The sequence below is a fragment of the Ornithorhynchus anatinus genome, chromosome 12 (genome assembly GCF_004115215.2).
Source record: "Ornithorhynchus anatinus isolate Pmale09 chromosome 12, mOrnAna1.pri.v4, whole genome shotgun sequence".
NCBI lineage: Eukaryota > Metazoa > Chordata > Mammalia > Monotremata > Ornithorhynchidae > Ornithorhynchus > Ornithorhynchus anatinus.
In genome coordinates, this window is record NC_041739.1 from 16,260,091 (window position 1) to 16,284,137 (window position 24,047).

Sequence of the window (24,047 nt, forward strand, 5' to 3'; positions counted from 1 at the left end):
GATGTTCTCCAAATTTTGATTTTTATATAAGCTTCAAGTCCTCACAGCACCCTTCTGAGATATCGCCAGAGTATTTCCAGATGCTCACCAAATGAATAACTCTACTATATGGACTTAAAAGTGCAATGCAGGAGTTCAGTTTGTATTGAAATGTGTAAGGACATTTATGTTTACTTATGCTTCCATGCCACTTAATTCTTGGTCACACTAAACTTTCTGAAATTCTGAAATTGGTTTTGTACACGAAATTGTGTACTTCAGAATGCACTGTGCCCCTACCTGCCTTATAATTTGTTGCACCCATTGCCCAAAGAATACGGCTGATGGGAATGAAGGCCTGTGACTGGAAGATGCAAATCTCTAGTAATACAACCAATTTTTTTATGTAGGTTCTCAGTACTGAAGTCTTTCTGACCAGATCAAGTCCTGTCCATTGTTTATGATTTCACCCATCATTCACCTTTGCTCACATTAGGTGCAACTGGTCAATTCTTAATTTAGTAGGGTAAAATAAAAACGCATTTCTGTACCAGTTGGAAATGTTCAAAAAATTAGAACAATTTCACATAACTCTGAATAGTAGCTTTACTTAGCCAGTAAAATTATCTGAGAAACGTGCCATTAGAGAAAGGGTGTATATTTGTTACAGAGGCAGGTAAAGGAATTACGTTATTCACAGATCTTAGCAGTTGGGCATTTAAAAGTAAAGGATTAGGATAGAAAAAAAAGGAAAGAAGCATAATTTCACTCTCACCTGGAGTAGTATTGAAGTCCAAGATACGGTGATGGGACTGCAATAAATCAGGATTACTAGATGATAGGGTTCCGCTGACAGGTAATGCAGTTGGGATGTGTTTTGTCTGCCTCAATCCTACAATGCTGTCATCTTGAGATTGACCAATTCCAATATCACTGTGAAAGAGGTAAAATGGAAAATAAAACATCAGCTTAAAATGATGTATGATTTTATGAGCAACCACTCCTAATAGTACTATGATCCAGACAATGTATTCTCATTTAGTTGATGAAAATAGAATTTGGAATGGAATCAAAAGACGCACTGAAATCCAGATAGATTATGTCTATTGCCTCTCCCCTGTAAACAAGGAAGTTAATGCATCCTGTCACTCACACCGAAAAGAAAATTAAATTAGTCTGACATGATTTTGCTCCTGCAAAATCATTTTGGTTAGCAACCAGGATGTCTTGTTTTTTTAGGTTAGGAAATGAGATTATTTAAATAGTCTGTCTATCTATAGATATAAATAGAACCACAGAGAGACCCTTCTTTTCCTACACCTTATTTAATATATTCCCATATATCACCTTCCTTTTAAAAAATTTAAATGGTAGGCGCCAAAAACCAAAATTATCTCTAGCAGGAAAAAGTGCTGACACATGTAGGTGGACCAAATGGATGAAAAAAAAAATCAGATTTTTATGCTAATATGTCTACAAAAATAGTAGCAAATGATAACAGCTGAAAAGTGGGAGCACTTAATACAGACTTTTTAGCACTCTGAAAAACAATGTATACACCTACACTTCCTATAAATTTGTCTCCAGGCAATCTGTTCCTCATTTAAAAAACTATCACTTACATAGGAGTTTAAACTTTGGCACTTACTTATAAGGTTTCTGGGGCAAGATACTGATTCGAGTCTTGTCAAGTATCTTCTTTAACTTGTTCCTTCCACCGACAGTGTTGGCTTTACTTTTCTTGTTTACTTTTTCAAGTCCTATCACCTGTTCCACATCCACAGCAAGATCTGGGATTGAATATCGACTGGACTTTTTAATATCTCCAATTTTGGGGAGATGAGGGGCGCCATTTCTTTTTTCTTCTGACAACCTTGTCAGCAGTTCTTTAAACACTGCGGAACACAAACACAAATCACATGGTAAGGCAAAGAATAATGAGAAAAAAATTTTCCTGGAAAAAAAATCTGACTTTTTCAGGCCCATTCCTGATGTTCTGATTACAATCAATAAATAACTATGGTTTTAAAGAAAAGCAATCTTCCCCTACAGAGAGAGAAACAGGCAAGAAAAAAGGAAACAGACTAGTTATTTTCTGCTAAAATTGAAATAGTGAATAAAACAAAAATACCCAGATGCTTTCACTTGAAGTGTGTGGAAGATGTTTTAGAGAGGAGAGACACGCAGGCAAATCAAAATATAACTGTGGAGTTAAGTAGCATTATATAAAGAATGAAATCTCAATTTTGAAGGCAAATTTGAGTCCTAGAGAACAGGTAAAATGAATTATACTATGTTCAGTAGTGAGGAAGGGAATTTAGTTTTGGAAGTAGTAAGGAAGTGTGAAAATTTGAATTTGAATCCAAAATAAATACTTTTAGCCAGATGAATCCAAAGCACAAGGTATTCTTGGCAACCTTATTAATGTTGTTAGGACCCAAGGGAACCTTTAAGACATCACTGCTTCAGTCAATTTAAGTGGCATAGGTAAGAAATTTAGAAGTGGAAGAGTTCAAGTTAGATGTCAATATGTTAACTTTCATGGTCACGTTTACATATCAAAAATAAAATCAGAAACAAAAAACTGAACATATTCCCATTAGGTAGATGACTGAAGTGAAAAATCATTAAAATAAAGTGTGCAATAATACCTACCAAATAAGTTGGTTTTCACAGTGATGGATAAATGTGTATTATTCCTAAGAATTTCCATTGCTTTGGAAAGCTGAATATTTTCAAAGTTTTGACCATTTACTTCCAATATCTAAAAAACAAAATTATAACACATAAGTGATTTAATTTTATAATTTTAAGTCAAAGAGTAGCGAATACATATATGTATACATAAATTTATACATACGAAACCTATTTCTATATAAAATGCCAAGAATAAAGTTACTACAACGAAACTTTTATCTGATAGGGTTTGGGGAAAAAAAAACTTTGTTACAGGTTAACCTCCAGCCTTTAAAAAAAAAAAAGAAACAACATCACTCACATCCAAAACATAAAATTGAAATTTGAAGTATATTACCTGGTCACCTCGTTTCAAGCCTGCTTCTGTTGCTTTGCTACTTGAATCTACACTATCAATAAAGATTCCAAATCCCTTTTCAGACCCTCCCAGCAAGATGAAAGGTAAAGGGGCTTCTCGAGATGGTTTTGTCAGAGTCATCAATCTTCGTTTTGCTTTAGCGGCACATGCTATATTTAATAGCCTCAGATGGCCACCCATTTTCTGCAAGAGTTCCAAAAAATGTACACAGTGACATACCAAATGGCAAAATTACGCGAGACAATATGAAAAACATTCATTACTTAACTGCATTAATCTTACCTCTCTTTCTAAATTGTTTTCGAATTCCTCTAAAAATTGAGTCATGGCAGGATCACCTTCAAAGTCATTGAAATGATTGTTCACCCACAACAACACTACCCGTGTAACCTGCAAGTCAATGAATTCTTCAGTGAGTTTTTTATCCAGCCAATGTCTTTTTCAAAAAATATTTCCCTTTCATTCAAATTTTGAAACTGCCAAATTTAGTAATCTTTTGCAAAAACATAACCATATCCTGTTCTTATCAAAATATTATTTTTTCATAAAATCTCAACCATCAGGGGTAGATTCTTATTCTGACAATCAATTGTTCTAGGTAATGGATGTGAGGGAAATCAAAAGCATAAAGTGAAGAAAGGTACAGATGAACAACTTGTGAAAGGAAGACCAGAGACTAACTTCCTTCCTTGAGATCAACTCCTCATTTTGTTCAATTCCTCCTTACTGAACTTGCCTCCAAACAGTGCAAAGAAACTTAGCTTCTCAGATAGTTCCACATATTCCTTCATTCACACCACGTAAGAGATGGAAGGTAGTTGGACCTGGGGGTGAGGAGGAGGGGTAAAGAGGAGGAGGGGTGTGGTGAGGGCAAAATGGTATCAACCACTTTGGGCCTGAAAATGAAAATGTAAAAATACTGAGAGGCTGGAGGTCTTTTTAAGGCAAAAGAGGCATCATTTTTTTAAATGGAATTTGTGAAAGATGTGATTCATTTCAAATTGAATTTTTTAAAATGATTGCTCTAATTTCTAGAGTCCCAAATCTATGTTCTATTTATTTGGTTTGGGAATTCCTAGAACACTATTAATGGGCTTCTGGGTGCTCTTGTTTTTCAAGGATTTGTTTCAGAAATATTATTAACCTTTTTAAAAAATAGCAATGGAGAAAGATTACTGCCGAATATGAAAGGGGGAAAAAATATAGACGATATTTAATTCAGTTGAATTGATATGGTTGTCACACTTGATCCCAAAGCCACTTCTGTTACATATCAACAAAATGCAGTTAAAGGATTCACAAGTGGCCTTTGACATGAACTGGGGCAATAGGGCGATTTGCTTAAAGATGTTCCGAGTAGAGGTTCAAAGTAGGGTTTCAGGGTTATAGCTAGATGGACAACAAAAGTGATTTTTTTGGGGGGGTTAGTGATACTTTAAAAATCTCTTGCTCTGATTTATGATCATATATGCTTGGAGTTTAATTAGCATTTTATTCATGAACGGATCCTCAAACCCAAGGTAAGAGATAAAAATCCAAGTGTTATTAGATTCACCCTTCTTAAAATGACCGAATTAATAGGTTAAGGGGGGGGGGGGCGACAATAAAGTGTCTCAAATCTTTGCAAATGATTGTCTGAACTGGAATATTAACAAATTTGTAATTTTAAAAGTATCAACTTGTAAGTTTATTTTTAAAATGTTCAGATTTGATTGTCCCCTGAAATTTAGTTTTGGATTTCAAACAAAATGCATAAAGCATTTGTTGGTTTGTTTTTCTTTTAACGTTCTCTATCTCTAGCTGATACCAAAAGAATACATAAAATGGCTTAGTTATTCTTTTTTGCAATTGTTATTTGATACCTAAATATCAATATGGGAATTACTTTCCAACCTTATCCCTGAGGCTAGGGTCATTGAACCACTCCAATAACTTCTTGCCCACTTCCATTGGGCTGGAAAGAAAGGTTCTGTAGGTCAATAGGAAATCTTCTATAAACGTCGGATCCACTACCGAATGCTCCTCCACCAAATGCATCGTTAATCTTTCTGAAGTGCCCTGTAACAAATAAACTTTTGTCATTAGCATATATGAGTGTTCTATTTGCATATGACACCTGAATTCTACAACTTGAATAACAGCTTGAAACTTTATTGGACCCACTGGGTTAATGATGCTTCCAAATTATAAGGGAAAAACTATTAGTCCTTATTGGATATTGTAAAATGCAAGAAATTAATGCTAGTCTTTGAATTTAAAGCAAGTATGTGTGAAAACCTGACAACTTCCAGAGAGAATAAAGTGATGAAAATGTGCAGGGTCCTTTTGGTAAATAGCTAATAAAAATATGGGGAGAATGCCAAAATCTACACCTTTCGCTCAATACAACTCACCAGAATATTTGGGATTTTTTTTTTTTACCTTGATAACAATATGACCCTTTCTTGTTCCAGTGCGATCAAGCTCTCTGTGTTCTTTCACCATAACTATCTCTCCCTCTTCCTCCACTTTCTGCATGTTCTTTTCCACCTGGTTGAGAATGCGGCAATAATCTTGCTGGGCTATACAGACAAACTACAAAGAATCATGAGAGACACATTAGTGATATGGATGCTTCAAAATGACCATTCAATTAAAGTTCAAGGTGGATGGCCACATCTTTCATAAAATTTTTAATGCCAAATTGGGTAAGCAAGTCTGGTGAGATTTTCATTAATTTTTCCCCAACAAACTTTCACTTTCATTTGCTCATTATTTGAAATTACTTCTGATTTTCTGGAAACTTAATACTAAAAATAATTTATGTTCTCTTCAACACCTTAACTTGAAGACTCTATAAATTATTTTCCGTAAAATGGGAAATTTAACAGAAAACTTCCTCTTCTCCAGTTGAGTGAAAAACTGAAGTTTCTAGCCATAATTATTCTGCAAATGAGACTTCGTATGTCCTCACACCCAATTTTTGTTCTTACTGAACCCAATTTTTGTTCTTACTGAATCCCATAAATATAAAGACAAAGACAGCTCTAAAATTGACTTCTGGTTTAGTGAATTGAATTGAGAGGCAAAAAGAAATCATTTTCAGAGCAAAATATTTACATTTTATCCTGAATGGACAGAAAAGTTTTAAAGTTTAAGTGGAAATTTTTTAAAAAACTTAAAATAATAATAATTACTATGTATTCAAGTTAGAAATAGAAGAGTTATATAAAGGGATGTCATGTAAATTTACATAACAATAAACCTCTATTATTTAGTGTTGTTTGACTACCCTCCAGCATTACACTTTCAAAAAAAATACCTCATTTTAATTATAGCCATGGATTTTTCTATGATTCTCACTATAAATAGAGCGATATGGCAAAGTATAGATTCCGTTGCCCCAGATCCAGTTATTTTTCTCTCCTGGGCTACTGGCCAGATATATCTATTGATGGCTCAGTTTTATTTTTCTTCCTTTTAATAGTAAGCATAATGATGTAAATTTTGTAATTTGACATTCAACCACTATCTTTATGAATTGGCCATTACAAAAATGAAATCAAATTACAGCATTTTAAAAAACAACTAGATGCTGGAGGAGATACAAAGCAATCAGATCAGAACCAGTCCCTGTTCTAGATGGGACTCACATTCTAAGGAGGACGGAGAACGGATATTTAATCTCTATTTTACAGATGACACTAAGGCCCAGAGAATTAAAGTGTCTTGCCCAAGATCACACAGCAGGCAGATGGCAAATACAAGTTTAGAACACAGGTCCTCTAACTCCCAGACCAGTTCTCTTTCCTCGAGGTCACTCTGCTTCTCAACTATTTTCTTGTCTTCTTTATCCCTTTCTCCATTTTAGGCTTTCCTGATCACTTCCTAATAGGCTACTTCTCTTTCTGTTCCTCCTCATTCTCCCCCTCTCGTTTCCTTGGCTCTTAGGACTTTTGTCCTGGGCTCATTATTCCTTTGCTTTTACAGTCAAATCCCTGAATCAATACTTTTTTTAAAAAAACTGTTCATTATTCCCAAGTTTATCTCCATTTCAAATTTACTTCTGTATGTTTCTATTTCTCCTTAAAATATTTGGGTTGTCTATTTTACTAATTCTGAAATTTCACAGGATTAATGAAGTATCACATATCTCTCAAGTGCTAAGTACAGGGCTCTTCACAAAGAACACTGACTGATGTCCTACCAATTCTCTCCCATTCCTTGCAACAAGAGTAATAATAACAATATTAACAGCAACAATAATAATGGAGGTACTTATTAATCCTTACTATATGCCAGGCAATGTACAAGCAAATCAGGATGAACACAATCCACACAGGGTAGTGTCTAAATTCTTTCATTCATTCACCCCAAGACTAATTCCAAAAATTCTTCACGTCCAATGGTTCTGAAATCTCTTCTTTCCACCCAACTAATTACTCTAGAGCACGGCTCACCATTATGCCACTCACACCACTTGACGTATTCATAAGTTCCATTCATCTTACATCTCCAACTTCAGGTGACTTAAAAGGTCATGGCCTTTAAAAATGGCCATATTATTAAAAGCAATTATGCAAACACTTCCTTCTTCTTTATATGTAAACATCAAATTCTGCAGAAGCTCAAAGTTTACAAGAATTTCTTCAAAATTTTAAAGAGTGCATTTGTAAATATATTTTCACGAATGTTTTATACCTGGCAATCATCTACTTTTGTTCTCATCACCCCTTTCATATATTCCTTGTCCATAGTAGGGGATACTCCAAAACTGTTTCCCATACATAATATTTCTGTTCTTCCATCTGGATACGTCACTTCAACTGAGCCATTCAGAATTACTGACCAGGAGTCCAACTTATAAGAGAAAACAAAATGAAGAAAAAAACACAAATCTTTCACATTTTTCTCTAAAAGGAAATATACATGTTAAAACAAGAAATCAAATATTCCATCATTTAGCTCTTTCTTAAATAAAGTGAACACTACTTAATAAAAATAATCCCAAGGAAAAACACACATTTTCACTGCTTTGAAAAGTACCGAACTTTATCACTGTAATATCTAGAAAGTGTGGTGCCTCTAAAGAACTGACAATAAAAAATAAAACAGTGAAACTGAAGTAACTGCTATGAATCTTGAGAACATGAAAATAAATTCCTTCCAGAGTACCAGAGGAAGTGGGGAATAAGAAAGATGAAGAGATAAGGAAGGGAATCATAAGGAATCAGATTCTCTTGTTGGATGTTTTAAATTCTGAAAGCTCCTTGTGGGAACGGACTGCACTTACCAACACTGTGACACTGAACTTTCCCGAGGACTTAGTGTAGTGGTCGCCACATAGTAAGTGCTCCATAAATACCTTTGACGGTTTGATTTTTGAAGTAGCTGCTAACTAGCTATATTACTGACCTCTTCTCCATCATTTAGCACTATTGTTCCTGCTCTTTCCACCACGGCAAACACCATCACAGCACAGAGTTCTCTTCTCACTGACATTGTCATGTTGGCAAAAGCAGGCAATTGATGCATAAATTCCAAGAGTTGTTCTGAAAGGAGAAATACAAATACCCGGTGATTTACAAGTGTCAAAACAACAGATCTTAGTAAAATGACAGTGCTTCAAAATAATGCCTATGGGTTTTCTCTCTCAAACTACTGAAAAATCCCTTCTGTATATTAAAACAAGTGCTTCTCCAAAAGGCTGCTGCACTGCTGGTGGTTGTAACTCTGTGACAGTATTTTTGTGTGGAAAAAAAATTATAGAGTAATCTAGCACAGAATCCCAGACAACTAAAATGTACTTAAGGGATTTATGTATTCTACTACAGTAGTTCCACTAAAACCATACAGGGAGTCTCTTTAGATGGCATGTGATTTGTTTGGGATTTTAATTTTTTCCATAAATTAGATTACCCATGTGAATATGCAGAAAACCTTCATTACTGTATATTATCAGATCCTTAACAGGAATCCTGAATCTAGTTTTGGGCTCCGTAACTTGGAAGATTTCAGAGGCATGACAAAAAGCTGCTTAAATAAGACTTTTGACAAAAGACCAAATGAACTTGGCTCTTTTTCCTTGGCGCTTTATGTTGCATAAAAATTGATCACTAGTACTTATTATTTTGTTGGTATTTGTTAAGCGCTTACTATGTGCCGAGCACCGTTCTAAGCGCTGGAGGGATACAAGGTGATCAGGTTGTCCCACGTGGGGCTCACAGTCTTAATCCCCATTTTACAGATGAGGTAACTGCGGCACAGAGAAGTGAAGTGACTTGCCTAAAGTCACACAGCTGGCAAGCGGCGGAGCCGGGATTAGAACCCACGACCTCTGACTCCCAAGCCCGGGTTCTTTCCACTGAGCCACGCTGCTTCTATCCTTACTAAATGTACTCTGTGCTAAATGTTTGGGAGAGTACAGTAAAATAAGGTTGGTACAGACAATTCCTATTTTAACACATATATAACAGTATTTAGGATTGTAACTCCTTAATGATGGCAGAAATAGGTAAAACTGCATCAGGAAAGATTGGGACAGCTATTGGAATTTCCTGCTGTGAGGGGACACCCAGATCGATGCTCACTATCTAATTATTCGACAGCACTGTAGCCAACATTTACTGAAAATGAACATGTGTTGAAGAAAGAACTGACTGTTGAGGCATAGCCCAGGTTTCAACCATGAACTGAAGTGTGTGATACCTTACTCTGTAATCAAGCACCACAGCTAACTCCCTCCCCACACCCAATTAGGGATTATGAAAGGATTATTGAGGACACTTCAGCCCCTGTTTGTCAGGTCTTCAGGCACTGAATAGATCTCTGAGCTGATAACCACAGAAGATGTTGAACTGGGGAGGCCACCTCATCCCCCGCTAATCAAAATTATAAAAATTGTGGTAGTTAAGCCTTTACTATATGTCAAGCACTGGGGAAGATACAAGGTAATTAGGCTGGACACAATCCCTGTCCTACATGGGGATCACAGTCTTGAACTCCATTTTACAGCTGAGGTAAAACACAGAGAAGTTAAGTGACTTGCCCAAGGTCACACAGCAGACAAGTGGCAGAGCCAGGATTAGAACCCAGATCCTCTGACTCCCAGGCCTGGCTTTCTGGGCATTTCTTAAGCACAGTAAATAATAATAAAAGGGCCAAGCACTGTACTAAGCACTGGGACAGAGCTACAAGGTAATGAGGTTGGACAAGTCCCTGTACTACATGGGGCTCACAGGGTAAGATTAATTTGCCAACAGAACTGAAGAAGACCCAAATGAAGCAATTTAAAGGTGCACAGAACAAGTTCTTCTACAACCTACTGAAAACTTCATTCATTCAATAGTATTTATTGAGAGCTTACTATGTGCAGAGCACTGTATTAAGCGCTTGGAATGTACAATTCGGCAACAGATAGAGACAATCCCTGCCCAATGATGGGATCACTAACCCCTCCCGCATTAAACTCTGTGATGCCATACATCAAAATAAATATTAGCTGTTTGTCTTCCTTTTGGTGTGTAACCACTTTGTGGGCAGGGAAAACAGTTATTCTGACCTTTCAAGTGCCTAGGACAGTCATCACACCAAATGGGAGCTCAATCAATGCTGCTGCTATGTCTACTATTACAGTATTGAGCATATAAAGGAATTTAACATTATTTTTCCAGTAGTTCCGGAACAGATCCTAATTTGCTATGTTGGGAAAATGTGTGCCACAATACAGACATCCACAATAATCATTCAATCGCATTAATTGAGTGCTTTCTGTGAGCAGAGCAGTTTACTAAGTGCTGGGAGAGTACAATATAACAACAAACAGACACATACCCTGTCCACAACGAGTTTACAGTCTAGAGGGGGAGAGAGAGACATTAATATAAATTACAGATATGTACATAAGTGCTGTGGGCCTGGGAGAGGGAATGAATAAAGGGAGCAAGTCAGGGCGAAGCAGAGGGGAGTGGGAGAAGAGGAAAGGAGGGCTAAGTCAGGGAAGGCCTCTTGGAGGAGATGTGCCTTCAATAAAACTTTGATGGGGGACAGAGTCACTTGTGTGTCAGATTTGAGGAGGGAGGGAGGGAGGGCACGAGGTTGGCGGCGAGATAGACGAGATACAATCCACATTTTCAAAGAACATAACTTCACTGTATTATAACTTCATTGATATTTAAAAGATCATATTTTTATTAACTACCTAATCAGATTTTGGACATAGAATTACAATTGAAAAATACTATTGAAAACTGCAGTCAAGCTCACTTTTTAAAATGAAATGCATTATTAATAATAATAATGGTATTTGTTAAGTGCTTACTATATGACAAGCACTGTTCTAAGTGCTGGGGTAGAATCAAGGTAATCAGGCTGTCCCACATGGGGCTCACAGTTTTAATCCCCATTTTACAGATGAGGTAACTGAGGCCCAGAGAGGTTAAGTGACTTGCCCTAAATCACACAGCTGATAAGTGGCAGAGTCAGGATTAGAACCCACCTTTTTTCCCCTCCCTTTTGCATCAACCTATGAACTTCAATCGCTATCCCTAGAACACTCCCATGGCACCTAAGTACATATTCTTATCCTCTGTTGTTTCCTCTTCCTGTAATTTATTTTAACATCTGCCTCCCCTGCTAGACTGTAAAATCCTTAAAGGTAGGGATTATGTCTCTTTATTAATAATAATAACAATAATGTTGGTATTTATTAAGCACCTACTATGTGCAGAGTACTGTTCTAAGCGCTGGGGTAGATACAGGGTAATCAGGTTGTCCCACATGAGGCTCACAGTTGATCCCCATTTTACAGATGAGGTAACTGAGGAACAGAGAAGTGAAGTGACTTGCCCATAGTCACACAGCTGACAAGTGGCAGAACCTGAATTCAAACCCATGACCTCTGACTCCCAACCCCGGGCTCTTTCCACTGAGCCACACTGCTTCTCTGCTCCACTGCACTTTCCTAAGCACTTAGTACAGTGCTCTGCACACATTAACTGACTGATAATACCACTTGTTAAGTGTTTACTATGTGCCAAAGCACTGAACTAGGTGGACCAAGATGATCTACCTGGAAACAGACCTTAGAGGTGGGAAGAGCAGGTAATTAACAACCTCATTTTACAGATGTGGAAAGCGAACCTCAAAGAAGCCTTATGGCCACACAGCAGGGCAGTAATAGAAGTAATAAAAAATATTTCTGCCATTTTATTAAGTGCTGGGGTAATTTAATCACTGTGGTATTCACATTTCTGCCATTTTATGTGCCGGGGTAATTTAATCACTGTGTTATTCATTAAACATTTACCATATGCCAAGCACTCTACTAAGCACTGGGGGTAATAATGTTGGTATTTGTTAAGCACTTACTATGTGCAAAGCACTGTCCTAAGTGCTGGGGTAGATACAGGGTAATCAGGTTGTCCCACGTGAGGCTCAGTCTTCATCCCCATTCTGCAGATGAGGTAACTGAGGCACAGGGAAGTTAAGTGACTTGCCCACAGTCACACAGATGACAAGTGGCAAAGCTGGGATTTGAACCCATGACCTCTGACTCCCAAGTCCGGGCTCTTTCCACTGAGCCACGCTGCTTCTCAGTAATAGAAGATAGTCAGGTTGGACACAGTCCTTGGTCCACATGCAGCTCACAGTCTACGTAGGAGGAAAAACAGGGACTGAATCCCAATTCTACTAATAAGGAAACTGAACCATAGAGAAGTTAAATAATTTGTTTAAGGTTTACTGAGTGATGGGATTAGAACCCAGGCCCACGCTTTTTCCACTAGGCCATGGTGTTTCTTAGTGCCATTTACTGAGCACACTTGGGTGCAGCGCACTGTACTAGGTGCTTGGGAAGGAAAAAAAGTCACCATGTGACATTCTCGGCCTACAAGGAGCTTACACGCTAATGGTTGAGACAAATGGATGGGAAGTAGTTTGGCCTAGTAGAGAGCACACAGGCCTGGGAGTCAGAGGATTTAGGTTCTGATCCCAGTTCGGCTACCTGCCTGCTGTGACTTGGGCAAGTCACTTAACTTCTTTGTGCCTACTTCCTCCTCTATAAAATGGGATTCAATTCCTGCTTTCCCTCCTATTTAGATCATGACCCTTGTGGACCAAGGACTGTGTTCAACTGATCATCTCGTATTACCTCCAGTGCTTAATACAGTGCTTCGCATATTGTAAGTGCTTAACGAATACCACAATTATTAAATACAAGTCTCCTGACTCCTAGCTCAGTGCTCGTTCCATTAGGCCACGTTTCCTTCCTTTATAACAGTGCCTGACCCACAATAAGCGCTTAACAAATATCATCATTATTTTCCTTAAACCAACTTACCAATGTCATCATCCGTTCTGTCAATGGGGTCCTTCTCCAAACAATCTCTGACAATGTCCCTGCTCATCAGAGGATCTGATGCCCGCTCAATATCCTCTTCATCATCATCATCTTCCGAGTCCACTGCAGTTTCGGGCAATCCGCTCAGGTCCATATCACCAGCCTCACTCTCTGTGGCCTGAAAATGGAGGGAAATATTTCAGAACAAAAGACATATTTGTGCCCAAAAGGTTATATGTACATTTTAAAAGACCCAAGTTTCAGTTTAATGCTATATTTTGTTTTCACTTTGCATAAACTTATTAAATAGGGATTTCTATACCTATTGGAACAGGGACTTCTTAAACAGAATTTAAATAGCTACCTTCAAACAAATTGTTTTGTACATCGTAACTGAATTAATCCAAATTTATAGGCATCCACCTCTGACCTGTGTATAAAATTATTTTGGTTGAAGACTTTGGGAGAAAGATATTAGTATTTTTAATTTTTAAAATATAAGAATTATACAAAAGAGCTGGAATGCAAATCCCACCCAACAGGAAAAGAATACTTTTCTTAGAAACCCTTAGAATAAACAGCTATAGAAGTTTATATTTTTTCAGAAAGAGAAAGAAATCTTGTTTCTTGTTCTGAAACTAACTTGGAAACTTCAGAACGAGATTGGTAAATGACAGTCTAGGGCATAATTGGCCACTTGTCAGCTGTGTGACTTTGGGCAAGTCACTTAAGTTCTCTGTGCCTCAGTTACCTCATCTGTAAAATGGGGATTAAGACTGTGAGCCCCACGTGGGACAACCTGACTCCCCTGTGACTACCCCAGCGCTTAGAACAGTGCTCGGCACATAGTAAGCGCTTAACAAATACCAACATTATTATTATTATTATTATTAATTCTCAATTGTTGTTGCATTTCCTTAAAAAGATGATGGTTCAAGTTTACCTAACATCAAATCAAGTTTTAGAATTGGGTGCTTGACCAATTCACTATCTGTGAAATAGTTTATTTAAAAACCTCAATGGTTGAAATGAATTTATGGGCTAATTCAAATGATCCAAATTTTGAAAACTGTATTTGATCAAAATCAGATTGGCAAATATAATACATTACGAAGAGAGTTCAGGGTCCATTTTTTTGCAGGGGCAGGGATGGGTACTAGCTCAAACCCACTGAGCACCACAGGACATGATTCCCATGCCTAGACAACTCCCAAACTTTCCCAACACTGCAGAGGATGCCTGGAATCATGAAGAAGGTAAGCACTTCTCCCTTCAATAACTATATTTAGCTAATGGTTTAACATTTTTAGACTGTAAAATTCCTTGTGGACAGGGAATGTGACTATCAACTCTCCCAAGAGCTTAGTACAGTGTTTTGCACAGAGTAAACATACAGTAAATACCACTGATTGTATTTATTGACCATTTACTGTGCGTAGAGCACTGTACTGAACTCAGTACTCGGAAAGCGCTCCTATCCCTGCTCTCAGCCCCTGACCCTGGAAAAGGGGCTGTGTCTAATTCGTTTGACATGAGTTTTTTCGAGTGCTTTAGCACAGTATAAGCACTATGTCATTACTACTACTTGATAACACACAGTGTTTAATATTCCCTCATGGCTACAAGAGGTTTAACGGTAAAGTCTAGGAAATCCAATTTTAAACCGAGACAGACACACGCTATTTCTGCTACTAAATTTAATATCCTGGACTTCTAAAGTCAGGTTATGTCACATACCTAATCTTTAAAACTCAGACTATGGGGAGCTGCCATCAAATTGTTCAGGGCAGATAAACCATAAGAACAAGTTACAGTAGTAAGTCAGATGAGTGATAAGAAAAACTAGGTCACCTTTTGCTGTTTCGTCACCCTAGTTTTGGATCCTTTAAAGGTGGCGATCTGCTAATGCTTGTCTAAGATGGCATTTACACCCTGCCTTCCTCTGAACTTTGATGATCACACATCAGGTTATATTTACAAACTGATGATGGGCTATTTCACTGCTCTTTTCCATTTCTGGGAAGGGAATTGATGTTTGAAACTAGTTATAAAAAATTCAATTTCTCAGAAGGGTATTTATATTATAGTGGAATATTTTGGGGTGGTTTTTTTTGGTGGGGGGGAACCCTGCCCTCACAATAATATAATTCTTCATGATAAGCAACAGCACTAAGATACTGGAATTTTTCTGAAAATGGAGATTTAATCCACTGTACAATTGAATAACTTGTCTGAATTAGTTGTTTTGCATAACCTATTAGCAGAATTATTGCTCTGTCTAACAAGATTTTCTAACCTTGAACAGGGACCTTCATTCTACGAAGGTCAACTAATCTTCTGATTCTCAAATACAGACATGATTGACATGCCCACTGGAGTAAGTTGAGTAACTCAAGCTGAAGTTTTTTCCTCCATAACTCATTATTTAAACACTAATTTTGAAAACACAGACCCTGCTCAACTATGTGACTTATTTTTTTCTGTCCACTGTGTTTGCAAGAACCTCTCATGAAACAAAAACTTCTCACTCTAGGCTTCAAGGCTCTCCATCACCTTGCCCCCCCTACCTCTCCTCCCTTCTCCCTTTCTACTGCCCACCCTGTACGCTTCACTCCTCTGCCGCCCACCTCCTCAACATCTCCTGTTCTCACCTATCCCGCCGTCAACCCCTGGGCCACATCCTCCCGTGGTCCTGGAATGCCCTCCCCTCACCTCCGCCAAACTAATTCTCTTCCCCCTTTCAAAACCCTACTTAGAGCTCACCTCCTCCAAGAGGCCTTCCCAGACTGAACTCCTCCTTTTCCCTCTGCTCCCTCTGCTCCCCCTCTACTGCCCCCTTCCCCTCCCCTCAGCTAAGCCCTCCTTTCCCCACTTTCCCTCTGCTCCTCTCCCTCTCCCTTCCCCTCCCCTCAGCACTGTACTCGTCCGCTCAACTGTATATATCTTCATTACCCTATTTATTTTGTTAATGAGATGTACATCACCTTGATTCTATTTATTTGCTATTGTTTTAATGAGACGTTCATCCCCTTGATTCTATTTATTGCTATTGTTTTTGTCTGTCTCCCCCGATTAGACTGTAAGCCCATCAAAGGGCAGGGACTGTCTCTATCTGTTACCGATTTGTACATTCCAAGCGCTTAGTACAGTGCTCTGCACATAGTAAGCGCTCAATAAATACTATTGAATGAATGAATGAATAACAAACATGGGACTCGTAGTTCATGGAGGAGTGAGAAGAGGTATTTAATCCCTATTTTACAGATGAGGAAACTGAGGGAAGAAGTGACTTGCCCAACATCACACACAGGCAAGCAACAGGGGTGGGATTAGATGTCAAGTCTTCAGTCCTGTGCTCGTTCCACTAGGCCAAACTGCTAAAACCAACAGGATAGTCGGAAGGTCATACTTTAGTCACATCTCAGTTCTCAACAGGACTTGCCAACGAGGCATTCTTCACTAGACAGAGTTTGTACAAACTGATCTTCGACGGAGTCATACTCTTCGATACTGCTATAAAATCTTTCTGCTTGGCTGTCTGGAGAATTACCTTATTGTTTTGAAATATATTATGGTGGAATTGGGATGCTTTCCAGAGCTCAAAATGGGAATACATTCTACGATTGAAACCCAACTTCCTTCATGATGCTGCAGAGAGGTGAAGGGTGGGCAGGCTTGGTCCTCTGGCTATGCTGCCTAAGGTGGTGGACCATAATAATGATGATGGTATTTGTTAAGTGCTTACTATGTGCCAAGCACTGTTTTAAGCGCTGGGGTAGATACAAGGTAATCAGGCAGTCCCGCAGGGGGCTCACAGTGTTAATCCTCATTTTTCACACGAGGTAACTGAGGCACAGAGAGATTAAGTGACTTACCTGAAGTCACACAGCTGAGAAGTGGTGGAGCTGGGATTAGAACCCACAGCCTCTGACTCCCAAGCCCATGCTCTTTCCAAGAAGCCATGCTGCTACTCAGAATTAGGATCCCCTCACCTCTCCAGTACCCTCATTTATTCATTCATTTAATTCAATTCATTCAATCATATTTATTGAGCACTTACTGTGTGCAGAGCATTGTACTAAGCTCTTGGAAAGCATAAATCAGCAACAAATGGAGACAGTGCCTGCCCACATGGGCTCCTGCCTCCTTATCCCCAAGATGGAAGGGAAGTGTGTGTCCTACTTCAAAAGCAGGGCTTTAAGAAGGGATCCCTGGACCCCTTCAATATTAGCAGGATTACTGCTAGCAGTTAGGAAAACAGGCAGGGTGTCTGGGAAAGAGTAAAGTAGATGTTCAAAGTGCAGAGCCAACTACTAACCCCAGAAGTTCTATTCATCAGCCACCTGCGACCCTAAGATCAAAGCCAGGATGAACTGTTTCCTAAGAACAACTCCTCTCCAACCTTTATCCAGGAAGGGGACTTTTTAAAGGGCAGAATTCCTGCTGTGGGTGATAGTTCCTCTCTTTTAGGGGTCTAATCCACAGCCCATCCCAGGCTGCAAATTCCGGCTCATCCAATGGCCCAGCACAGCTGTGGTGGAGCGAGGGCAGAGTTCTGCCATTTGTGAGAATGAGAACGCCTGGACATGGCAGCCCTTTCCAACTGATGCCCTGGCATCTTGTTGTCCCCCAAAACTGACTCTGGCCCTGGTCTCAAAGCAGGACACTCTTCCTAGCTCTTTTTGTCCTGAGTCCCAGATGTGGGTCCAATCTCACCCAAGGTCAGAAACAGAACCCAGTCTCCTCTCTGAAGCCCAAGACACCTAGAGAAAGGTGGTCAAAAACCAAAAACCTTTCCTGAATATTTAGCCTCAACGGGATCAAAAGGCAATTGAGAGAACAAATTCTAATCTGTCCTGTAGTTACTTTGACCTTAAGCATTATTTCTTGTTCCTTAGTTTACTGGCTTATAAGGGACATGAATTCTACATATATCCAGTTCTCCTATATCATAGGTCATGCACTTCCAAAATCCCGTGCTAAGGAAAGCTTCACACGGTATGCATACATATAAACTTCCAACACTTTGTCATAATGTATTCAACTGGGTTTGGGAAAAGTGCTACCTAACTCCTTAGCCAAATATGTGGTGAAACATGCTGTGGCACAATTCAATACTGTTAAAACAAATTGAGCACAGGACCAAATCTTTTCTACATAGCCTGTAATGTTAAAAAGTAAAAAGCATATTACAATGCTCAATTTCCATTTGCTTTAGTAACTAATATGTAATTACTGAAAAAAAGGTTGCCAATTTCTCTACATTTACAACTAAGACTCAAAGAAATGCAGTTTAAACTGTTTAAGATGTTAAATGTTGATCTTAGTACAGTGCTCTGCACACAATAAGTGCTCAATACAAACGATTGAATGAATGAATAATCAGAAAGCATTTCTACCACATCTGCAAATTACCCAAATGTGACACTTAGGCAAACCCTCTTAAAACAGAAAAATCTGTTTTCTGATGCCAACTCACTTGGATTTAATTGGTACACAAGTTCCAACAGAATCCTGCTTATACCATGGCTTTTACCCATTTTTCTTAACTGCAACTGTGTCTACTATGCAAAGGCTTTGGATGGTATTTCATTGCAGTGCTTTATATGTCAGGATACAGTTTTCTATATTAAATCACAACCCTCAAGGTTCTTAGTACTGTAATTAACAACTCAGTGGTTCTAAGTGTTTTCAAAAAGTGACCCAAAACAGCTAATATAGTCCTTAGAATGTGTGTCCTGAAAATGCGTAATTTGAAAGCAGCAGGAAGAAGATATTAATTTTAGTTATCTTTTCAATTCCAGTCCCCTTTTTCCTTCTTTGAACTTTGAAGGCGCACAGCCAGATTAACTCCTTTGGCACTCACTCTTCTAATCATTTCTTACACAGTGAAAGGAAACAGCATTTGTGTGATACCCAATTTTCTTCAAAAAGGGTTCTGATAGAACCCTTCTGTTCAAGAGACTTTAAAGAAAATACACTAAATTTTTAAAAAAATTCTAAATTTCTGTTCCATCTTTGATGGGAAAACTATCCAAGTGACAAAACACATTAAAAATAAAAGGGAAAAGAGCCAAGAGAACTGTGGGTTGATTCTATTCAGGCCACTGCCAACTGATTCTGGCATTCCAAGCAAAAATCAAATATTTCTCCCATTAGGTTAAAAAAAATAGAGAAGACGGATTCAACACCCATTAGATGAAAAATAATCGTTACAACAGTTTGTTCTTTATCATAAGTCAACAGTTAGAGTGCTTCATTTTCAAAGTGAACAATTTTTTTCTCTAAAATTTGGTATATTATGTCACTCCATGGAGGTTAATATGGATCAAAAACAATTAACAATGGAATCAATAACCTGTTTGTATAATCCATATTCAAACTAAATACTAGCTGTGTTAAAATGTTTCCATGAGTTGTATTTTTTGAACTATGAAACTAAAGAAAATATGCAAGGAAATGTTCTCTTACCTGGTAGATATCTGAGAGGCTACTGCTTCCAGAATCACTGGTGATGCTACATCCTGAATGACTAGAAGAAACGTGGGTCACCTGTGGGTGGAGGCTGTCTGTAAGGTGCAGTTTTGTAAAATCTGCAGGAAGCTTTAAAGGAAACAAGAAAAAGCAGCATTACAATTTGAATCAAGGACTCAAATCAACAAATTGTTTACCATTTCCATACACCATAGAAATGCCAAAAATTATTAATACGGAAGTCTGTGATAAAGTTTACTACTTTAAATATTCACCAGCCTCAAACTTTGTTCCAAGTTGAACAAAAATAAAAACATAAATGACTACGCTTAAAAGATAAAAAGTACCTAATTTCACGAAATCTAATGAACCTAGCAGATTTTCAATTCTGCTTTTAAATCAGTCTTTAGCTTTTAAATCAGGCTTTTAGCATTAGTTGATACTGGCAGTTAATTTTGACTTTGAAGTACCCAGGAGTTTTAGAAGGAAGAGATTCAGTACACATAGTATGCATGTGGTTAATGTTATTACTGTACCAAACTGTATTCCAAATGAGTGTTTTCATCATGTTGAACTCAAAGATATGGAACCTATAGCATAATGGCAAACCTGAATACAAAATAACTTTACTCACAATTTCAGAAACCTGATTTTTCCCTCTTCAGAAAAGAATCAAATGCAATGCAGAACTGCCAAACTATTTTTACTTTATACCAGACACTTTAACAGTATAACTAACTTTTACAGTACTCAAATCCACCTCAGAAAGAGTTTCAAATCCAAAAAATATTTAGCAACAAATCTAGAAAAATATGTTTAATGTATTGTCAGAATAATGTTTTCTAATTTCACCAATAAATCATAGCCACAACACAGACTTAAAGTTCTGGCAGACAATGTATTTGGAAGGCTGTTTGTCTTTTAATATCAATAATGTCTTCATTCCATGTTTTTATCAAAATGTTCTTAAGCTTCAACCATTATCTAATCTAAAACCAAAGGAAAAACATCTGGAAAAATATGTTTGATGATTGGGTAACATAAAGAAATGCTAAACAAATTCTCAAAAGTGAAGAAAACCCATTTCTATCCAAAAGAAATCTAGGCTGGAAGCCTGCCTGGTAAGAATAAGAATACAACTGTATTTCATTTTGAAAAAAAAAATCTATAAAGCACTCACCGTATCAGCAAAAGAGAGGTGTCTTCTTAAAAAGTAATCATGTGAGGCTTAAAGTGTCCATGAAAATGAAAGTACTGTTTACCTTTTCAAGATCTAATTTGGAATATACTAGCATTGAGGGCATGGGATTTAAATTTTTTTTACTATGCTTTAGTAATTTGGGGGCAATAAATCGTATACAGATAGTAGGACTTCATAACTGAAGTAGTCGATCAGGAATCACACTTTTTAGGTTTTGGTGAACTTATACTTATTCTTCAATATAAGGACAAGAAATATAGGCTGAACTAAGGTAAATTCAAGTTAAAATAGCAAATAAAAAAGAAACCTAAACTAAAAGCTAAAAGGCAGTTATACATACAAAGCCTTCCAAAACAGTTTCATTTTCAACATTGGAGGTTTTAACAGAGGGACTGGTTACCATCACTGCCCCCCGAGGACCCCAATTCTTGCTCAAGAACCTTGTTCTCCCCTCTTCTCACCTTCCTCCCACCACCCCCGGGAACCCTGACCCTTGTTCCTGCTCCTGAGCTATTCCTGTGCTTTTCTCAGAACTCATCACAAGTGTAAAGTCTGCTCAATTGTATATATTTTTTATTACCCAATTTATTTTGTTAATGAGATGTACATCACCTTGATTCTATTTATTGCTATTGTTTTTGTCTGTCTCCCCCGATTAGACTGTAAACCCATCAATGGGCAGGGACTGTATCTGTTGCCAATTTGTACATTCCAAGGGCTTAGTACAGTGCTCTGTACATAGTAAGCACTCAATAAATACTATTGAATGAATGAATGAATGAATGAATGAGAGACTAGACCAGAAGACTCTGCAGCTCTTTATTTCAGTCACTTTAAATTTGGTAATCTTGTTGGTAATCATTCTGGTAATCTCAGACTGTTATAGCAGATATCCCAACTACTTCAGAAAGAAGGTAAATCTATTTTAACTATTTTAAAGTTGAATGAATAAGGAAAGCAATAGTTGCTTGTTTTCTGTTGAGAAACTCATGAGCAACCCATTTCATTGCAAAATGTTAGGAACATTTTCAGTCAATAAAACAAAATCGTATTAATAAAATTTGCATCCTCAAGGTTTTATAATTATGGACTTCCTCCTTGAAAAATCACTGATAAAGTTCACGAATGTATTCACGTATCATTTTTGATAAAGTAAGTTGGCATTAGAAGAGCTAAGTGTGCAGGCTGGGTTGTAGTAGGAAATCAGAGATGGAAGGTAGGAGGGGGCAAGGTGATTGAGTGCTTTAAAGCCTAAGGTAAGGAGTTCGTTTGATTTTACAAAGATGGATGGTCAACCATTCATTCAATAGTATTTATTAATAATAATAATAATGTTGGTATTTGTTAAGCACTTACTATGTGCCGAGCACTGTTCTAAGCGCTGGGGTAGACACAGGGGAATCAGGTTGTCCCACGTGGGGCTCACAGTCTTCATCCCCATTTTACAGATGAGGTAACTGAGGCACAGAGAAGTTAAGTGACTTGCCCACAGTCACACAGCTGACAAGTGGCAGAGCTGGGATTTGAACTCATGACCTCTGACTCCAAAGCCCGTGCTCTTTCCACTGAGCCACGCTGCTTCTTGCTTACAATGTGCAAAGCATTGTACTAAGCGCTTGGAATGTACAATTTGGCAACAGAGACAATCCCTGCCAATCAACAAGGTTTACAGTCTAATCCGGGGAGACAGACGGACAAAAACAAGACAACTTAATCGCAATAAATGGAATCAAGGGGATGTATACCTCATTAACAAAATAAATAGGGTAATAAAAATATATACAGATAAGCACGGTGCTGAGGGGAGGGGAAGAGAGAGGGGGAGGAGCAGAGGGAAAGGGGGAAAAGGGGCTTAGCTGAGAGGCGAGGTGAAAGGGGGGACAGACAGGCAGCAGAGGGAGCAGAGGGAAAAGGGGAAACTCAGTCTGGGAAGGCGTCTTGGAGGAGGTGAGCTCTCAGTAGGGCTTTGAAGAAGGGAAGAGAGTTAGTTTGGTGGAGGTGAGGAGGGAGGGCATTCCAGGACAGTGGGTGGACAGAAGTGGGAAAACATGGCCTTTAAGTTTTTGTAAAAAAATTATCTGGGCAGCAGAGTGAAGCATGGATTGGAGTAGGGAGAGACAAGAGGCATGGATATCAGCAAGGAGGTGGATGCTGTAATCAAGGCAGGATAAGATAAATGTTTGGATTAATTTACTGCTCTCTATTCCTCTGAAAATCCGAGCAAGAATTCTACTTTATCATCAATCACTGGTATTTATTGAGTGCTTACTGTATGCAGAGCACTGTATTAAGTGCTTGGGAAAGTACAATCCAATAGTGTTGGTACACATGATGCCCGCATAAGGAACTTAAAGTCTACTAGGGGAAACAGCCCCTCTCAGGGTCCCCCCTGGAGAGTTTCCAGTACTCTACCAGTCTCCACTACGGGAAGGAGAGTCAAGCAGAGACCTGTCCATTCCGTTCCTAGCTTGGGCAGTGGCTAGAGAGTGCAATCTGCTACAAGTCACAATTCCCCTGTGCTGGGCAGCAGTGACATGGGAGAGACTCGAGGGCGGAGAGTCAAGTTTACTGCAAGGAAGGAGGAAATAAACTCTATGGCTACACTACCAGAACAACTGCAGATGGAGGCTTGGTATTTGGGGAGAGAAGTGTAGATGGTGCCAATACGGGTCACTTAGCCTCTGTTTTCTTATCACAAAAATGGTGATAACAGTAATGACCTCCTCTTTGGGCTCAGTATCTAGACCAAACTGTCAAAACTGTTACAAATGCTTATGAAAATGCAAGAGTTTTGGACCCATACCAAAAGTAGCATCTGTATATCATACCACAGAAATCAAATATACTGCTAGGTGGTCGAAATATGAATAAAAAATTATATAAAGGAGACTTCTTGTAATTATATAGAAGGAGGCATTTCAATGTTTAATATGTGTAAAAATACATGTAGATGTTTAAACAACAGAAAGCAATAAAGAAGGAATGACCAGAAATTAAAATAAACAATTGCCTAGAGATGA

General features: G+C 38.2%; 1 protein-coding gene across 12 annotated transcripts in view; it reads right to left on the bottom strand.

Moving 5' to 3' along the window:
* RAPGEF2 (Rap guanine nucleotide exchange factor 2) overlaps window positions 1-24,047 on the bottom strand; it is a 141,707-nt gene that overhangs the window by 18,863 nt on the left and 98,797 nt on the right. For all 12 annotated transcript variants that reach the window (XM_029076564.2, XM_016228569.3, XM_016228571.3 and 9 more), the window contains 11 exons: window positions 19,824-19,955; window positions 13,353-13,530; window positions 8,429-8,565; window positions 7,715-7,873; window positions 5,456-5,608; window positions 4,928-5,092; window positions 3,317-3,424; window positions 3,014-3,217; window positions 2,635-2,743; window positions 1,628-1,874; window positions 755-912 (listed from right to left, as the gene is read on the bottom strand). In XM_029076564.2, coding sequence (XP_028932397.1) covers window positions 755-912; window positions 1,628-1,874; window positions 2,635-2,743; window positions 3,014-3,217; window positions 3,317-3,424; window positions 4,928-5,092; window positions 5,456-5,608; window positions 7,715-7,873; window positions 8,429-8,565; window positions 13,353-13,530; window positions 19,824-19,955 — 1,750 coding nt within the window. The remainder of the gene's footprint in view (window positions 1-754; window positions 913-1,627; window positions 1,875-2,634; window positions 2,744-3,013; window positions 3,218-3,316; window positions 3,425-4,927; window positions 5,093-5,455; window positions 5,609-7,714; window positions 7,874-8,428; window positions 8,566-13,352; window positions 13,531-19,823; window positions 19,956-24,047) is intronic.